This window comes from Myotis davidii, unplaced genomic scaffold, assembly GCF_000327345.1.
Source record: "Myotis davidii unplaced genomic scaffold, ASM32734v1 scaffold208, whole genome shotgun sequence".
NCBI lineage: Eukaryota > Metazoa > Chordata > Mammalia > Chiroptera > Vespertilionidae > Myotis > Myotis davidii.
In genome coordinates, this window is record NW_006299706.1 from 248,895 (window position 1) to 254,747 (window position 5,853).

General features: G+C 59.9%; 1 protein-coding gene across 1 annotated transcript in view; it reads left to right on the forward strand.

The window, feature by feature from the left end:
- Positions 1-3,805, forward strand: part of SLC27A3 (solute carrier family 27 (fatty acid transporter), member 3) — a 4,757-nt gene extending 952 nt beyond the window's left edge. Inside the window, exons 2-10 of the mRNA XM_015571675.1 lie at positions 86-386; positions 712-870; positions 1,366-1,490; positions 1,944-2,138; positions 2,241-2,331; positions 2,440-2,638; positions 2,855-2,952; positions 3,056-3,186; positions 3,503-3,805. Coding sequence (XP_015427161.1) covers positions 86-386; positions 712-870; positions 1,366-1,490; positions 1,944-2,138; positions 2,241-2,331; positions 2,440-2,638; positions 2,855-2,952; positions 3,056-3,186; positions 3,503-3,679 — 1,476 coding nt within the window. The 3' untranslated portion in view covers positions 3,680-3,805. The remainder of the gene's footprint in view (positions 1-85; positions 387-711; positions 871-1,365; positions 1,491-1,943; positions 2,139-2,240; positions 2,332-2,439; positions 2,639-2,854; positions 2,953-3,055; positions 3,187-3,502) is intronic.
- Positions 3,806-5,853: the final 2,048 nt, after the last annotated feature.

A 5,853-nucleotide genomic window follows, 5' to 3' on the forward strand; every position in this document is an offset into this window, starting at 1 on the left:
AAGGGTGGGGAGGAGACTGGGGATTTGCGAAGGGATGGACGTTCATCCTCTACTCTCACCCAAGAGCAGGGCGGGCGGGGGGTAGGGGAGTGGCCACGCCAATAAGCTAAGGGGTGGGAAAGGCTTGTGGGTGGCGGTGGGCGGAGCGCGGAGCTGTGCTTTCCGGCCGCATCCAGAGTTCCTGGAGTCCCTGGAGCCTGACCTGCCGGCCCTGAGAGCCATGGGGCTGCACCTGTGGGCTGCAGGCCCTGAAGCCCGTTCCGCTGGAATTCGCGATCTGCTGGCTGAGGTCTCCGCTGAAGTGGACGCACCGGTGCCCGGATACTTATCTGCCCCGCAGAGCATAATGGACACGTGCCTGTACATCTTCACTTCTGGTACTACCGGTGAGGGCCGGTCACCATGCTTACCTCCCAGAAACTCAGGCAGAGGAAAACAAGGGTCTGGGACAGGACCTGGGACCTCGCAGCTCCCAGGCCACCCCTCCCAACCCCCCCGGAGGAGATGGTGATCCCAGCGGCCCTGTCCTCTCTCACCAACCCTCTCATTCCGGTCCTTTCTCCGCCTCCCCGATCTTCCCACATTTCCAAGTCAGCCTGGCCTCCCTTCTCAGCTTCGGTTTTGCCTCTGTGCCTCTTTCTGTGGGAAACCCAGCAGGGGCGACGAGGGAGGCAGGGCTTGGCGCTGAGCCCTCCCCTGGTCTCCCCCAAGGCCTCCCCAAGGCTGCTCGGATCAGTCACCTGAAGGTCCTGCAGTGCCAGGGCTTCTACCAGCTGTGCGGTGCCCACCAGGAGGATGTGATCTACCTGGCCCTCCCACTCTACCACATGTCGGGCTCCCTGCTGGGCATCGTGGGCTGCTTGGGCATCGGTCAGTCTCCCCTCGCCAACCCCCATGTCGCCCTCTAGCACCCATTTAGGAAGCACCTGCTGGGGTGCCCACCTGGGGTGCCCCGAGTCCTTCAGGTGGAGAAGGGAGCAAGAAGGCAGGCAGGGCCTACTCCGGGAGCTCCTGGTCCCGTGGGGAAATGTCACCTCACAGACCTGCAGGCTGAGCACTGTGGGAGGCCATGTGTTCACAGAACTCCGCATTCCAGGGCAAGGGGATGGAAGGGCTGGGGGTGTCAGCCCGGGAGGAGGCACATGGAGAGGAGGGGTGCGACTTGGGGCAGGGTACCCCATGGGGCGAGGAAAGGGCATGCCCTCTGAGGCACAGGTGGGAAAGGAGGAGGGCCAACTTGGCCACCCCACAAGTGAGAATGCTACTGGGGCGCTGCAAGCTAGTGTCTGGGAGGAAGGGGACAGGGCTCCCCCGACAGCCCTTAATCTACCTCTTTCCTCCCTCCCCTTTCTCCCCTTCTGGCAGGGGCCACAGTGGTACTGAAGTCCAAGTTCTCAGCTGGTCAGTTCTGGGAGGACTGCCAGAAGCACAGGGTGACGGTGTTCCAGTACATCGGGGAATTATGCCGATATCTCGTCAACCAGCCCCCGGTGCGTGGGCTCAAATGCTGGGGGGAGAGGGGGGGCCGCCAAGGCAGGGAGATGGGCAGTTGCCAGGAGGCACCGGGACAGGTGTCTGGGAGTTGGAGGCAGAGGAGGAAGCCCGGAAAGACAGGACATCTGATGCTTAGGGAGTCTGAGCGTCCCGGTGTGGAAGGATTTCTGGGGGATGACAAACAGGACTTGACTTGGTGCGTGGGCTCAAATGCTGGGGGGAGAAGGGGGACCGCCAAGGCAGGGAGATGGGCAGTTGCCAGGAGGCACCGGGACAGGTGTCTGGGAGTTGGAGGCAGAGGAGGAAGCCCGGAAAGACAGGACATCTGATGCTTAGGGAATCTGAGCGTCCCGGTGTGGAAGGATTTCTGGGGGATGACAAACAGGACTTGACTTTGGGAGCTGGCATCTTGGTGTGAAAGCTCTTGCCCCTCTTTGCACTCTCCTCAGAACCAGGCAGAACGTGGACACCAGGTCCGGCTGGCGGTGGGCAGTGGGCTGCGCCCGGACACCTGGGAGCGTTTCGAGCGGCGCTTCGGGCCCCTGCAGGTGCTGGAGACTTACGGACTGACGGAGGGCAACGTGGCCACGTTCAACTACACCGGCCGGCGGGGCGCCGTGGGCCGCGCCTCCTGGCTTTACAAGGTGAGGGGAGGAAGGAGCTCGAGCCCCCCTGGGACACCGGGGGTGGCTGGGAGGGCCTTCATGCAACTGAAATGACCCGGTGCCTGGGGCTCCGTTCCCCAGCATGTCTTCCCCTTCTCTTTGATTCGCTATGATGTCACCACAGGGGAGCCATTTCGGGACACGCGGGGGCACTGTGTGGCCACATCTGCAGGTCTGTGCTGGGGGTGGGGGGGCTGGGGGGTGAAGCTGGCTAGGGGTGATTGGCCTTGAAGAGTGGGGTAGGGGCCGCAGTCACCCCTGACCCCAGCTGCTCTGCCAGGTGAGCCAGGGCTGCTGGTGGCCCCGGTGAGCCAGCAGTCTCCGTTCCTGGGCTACGCCGGGAAGCCGGAGCTGGCCCAGGGGAAGCTGCTCAAGGACGTCTTCCGGCCGGGGGACCTTTTCTTCAACACCGGGGACCTGCTGGTCTGCGATGACCAAGGCTTTCTCCGCTTCCATGATCGTACTGGGGACACCTTCAGGTATCTGCCCCTACCTTCTGACTCCGTCCAGGCATCGCACCTCTGTCGCCCGGGCCCCCTAACCTCAGCTCCGTCATCCCCCAGCCCAGCCCAGCCCGGCTCCTCATCTAACCTCTCCTCCCAGACCTCTGGCCCCTGTCCTCATCTCCGACGCTCTCCCCGCCGGCTCTGGGGCCCTGACTCCTACCTCCCGGTTTTGAATCTGCTCTCTGGCAGGTGGAAGGGGGAGAACGTGGCCACGACCGAGGTGGCGGAGGCCTTGGAGGCCCTGGATTTCCTCCAGGAGGTGAACGTCTATGGAGTCACCGTGCCAGGTGCCCAAGCGTGGGAGCTGGGGGGGCACCTGGCCCACCTCCCGGAGTCGGTGTAACTTGGGCACCGGGAGCGTGAGGCTGAGCCTTGCCCCCCCATCCCCAGGGCACGAAGGCCGGGCTGGAATGGCGGCGCTGGTGCTGCGTCCCCCCCACTCACTGGACCTCGGGCAGCTCTACGCCTATGTTTCTGAGCACCTGCCACCTTACGCCTGGCCCCGGTTCCTACGGCTCCAGGTAACCATCCACTCCTGCTGCGACCTCTCGCCCCTCATATGTACCCCATCTCTGTGCAGCAGTCGGTGGCTCCCAAACCCCACCAAGGGACACCCCATAACACACTCTGAAGAGGAAGAGCAGCTCCTCCCAGACATGCTCCTCACCCCTTCATATCTAGACTTGGCTCCTTCTCTTCCCTGTCACCTCCTCCCCTGAACCCTGACCTCATGACCCCCTTTTCCCAGACCTGCCCCCTAATAAAATTCAGGCAACTCACCTGAGCCACGTGGGCAGCGTACCCCTCCCTTCAGCTCCCTTGACGCCCCCTTCCCAGGAGTCTCTGGCCACCACAGAGACCTTCAAGCAGCAAAAGGTTCGGATGGCCAAGGAGGGCTTCGACCCGAGCGCCCTGCCCGACCCGCTCTACGTTCTGGACCAAGCGGGGGGCGCCTACCTGCCCCTCACACCCGCCCGGTACCAAGCCCTCCTGGCAGGCGACCTGCGGATCTGAGCGCCCTCCCTGCCCGGCTGAGAGGGGCCTGTGGGGCGGGGCATCGCAGGGGCTGCAGGGATCTTTTCTACCCAGATTTGTACTCATTATTTTGTAATAAACGCGCCCAAAGCCAGCCTGGCTGTCTTTCTTGTGTTCAGTCCGTCTTCCCTGTCAGCTGTGGCACAGCTTCTCCCTCGGGTGTTCGCTGCTGGCACAGAGCCCGGGCCCTCCTGCCCTGACTTCCTGTGGCCTCGGGATTTTCCCTCTCAGGGGACCCCAGACGATCCTTGTTCTGGGACAACCCTGGTGACGGATGTCTGTGATCCTGGTGTCTGGTCCCAGTCTCACTCTGAGTTCAGGGGGGCCCCTGCCCCCACTTCCCTCTCCCAAGAGCTGCAGGCCCCCAGAGTTGCCTCGGGGCAGAGGTGGACAGAAACACAGCCCCAGCTGTCTCCACCGAACAGAGGTGGCGGGCTTGGGGCAGAGCCTCCACCAGGCAAAATAGGTTTGATTTGGGGGAAAGGATACTCCAGGCGCCCATCTCCCCTCAGCCAGTCAGCGAGGAGGGGAGAGGGTCACGCAGCCTCCCCAGTGCAGAGGTTCCCAGTTTCACCTAATCCTGGTCACGCTCCCTTGGGGAGCGGGCTGGGAAAGGGCCCCCAGGCTCTGGGAGTTTGAAGACCCTCCGTGGAGCAGGGCTCCGAGTGCACGCGTGCCTGTGGCAGCAGGAGGAACGGAGGAATCAGGGAAGAAGGCCTCCCCTCGCCCTGAAGGAGGTGTCGGAAAGTTAATTTAAAAGCCTGAAATGATGAAACTCCTGCTTCTCCTAGAACTAAAGTCTCCTCTGTTTTAAGCTGTGGGTCCCTGACATTTTCTGCTACTTTCCCCTGGGTTGTCTGTCCCCTTCCAGCCCCTCTCCCAACAGAGAGCCCAGGGGAAGGGCCCTACCACCAAGCTGGGCCCCCTGGCTAACCCTCCCTTTCCAAAGCACGCTGCCCCACCCTCCACCACAAACCCGATCCAGTGTCACCAACGACGAGTGGAGGCGCACGCTGGGGTGTAAGTGACATCTTCCCACACTGACCAATAAAAGTAATTTCGCTGCTTCTGCTCACCTCTCTACTCTGCTGAGGGTCTGCCTGGGTGGGTGGGGACAGGGTCCAACTCAGATGTAGCTGCTTCACTTGGCTGGCAAGGGCACATGGCGCAGCTGCCCCTTACAACCTTAACTCATGTTTCCCAGGCCTCAGCCGGGCAGCCCTCTTGTGGCATCACACACCAAGTTCACCCCACACCCCCTGTCTCAGTCCGTCCAAATCTGCACCTTCCAATATGGTAGCTGCCAGCCACACGCCTGCCGAGGACTCAAAATGTGGCTAGTCCGAGAGAGCTGTGCTGTAAGTGTGCACTACACACTGGGCTTCAGACTTACCACCAAAAAGAGAATTTAAAGATTTCTTTCGTAATTCTTTTCTATTGCTTACATGTTGGAACACTATTTTGGATGCATTGAGTTAAATAACATGTTAAAATGAATTTCACTTCTTTATTTTACTTTATAAACATAGTTACTAGAAATTTTAGAAAGAATTATTTTAAAACATAAATAGCCCAGCCGGTGTGGCTCAGTGGTTGAGCGTCGACCTATAAACCAGGAGGTCAGGGTTTGACTTCCCGTCAGGCCACGTGCCTGGGTTGTGCGTTCAGTCCCCAGTGTGGGGCATGCGGAGGCCGCCAATCAGTGACTCTCTGTCATCACTGATGTTTCTAGCTCTCTTCATTCCTCTCTGAAATCAATAAAAATATTTTAAAATAATAAATAAAAAAGTAAAATTTAAAAACTAGGTTTTCCTGCTAAAACACACAAGCCACACACATTGAAGCGAAATAAAATGGAATGATGAGATAGTCTGCGAAGAGAGAGTAAACCAGAGGAGCCCGAAACGGGGGGCTGGGCCCAGAGAAACATTCCTGTTGGTTTGGTTTGGTTTCAGCCTGAGGGCTGAGAATGGCTTTATATTTTCACCGGGTTAAGGGCATCAAAAGGCTATGTCACGACATGTAAAAATGGTGCGGACAGGCCACGGTCCTTCCTCTATCTGTCCTCTGTGGCTGCTTCTGTGCTACAAACGCAGAGACGAGTGGTGACAGGGACCAGGCGGCCTGCAGAGCGGGAGGGGCTGACCGTGGGC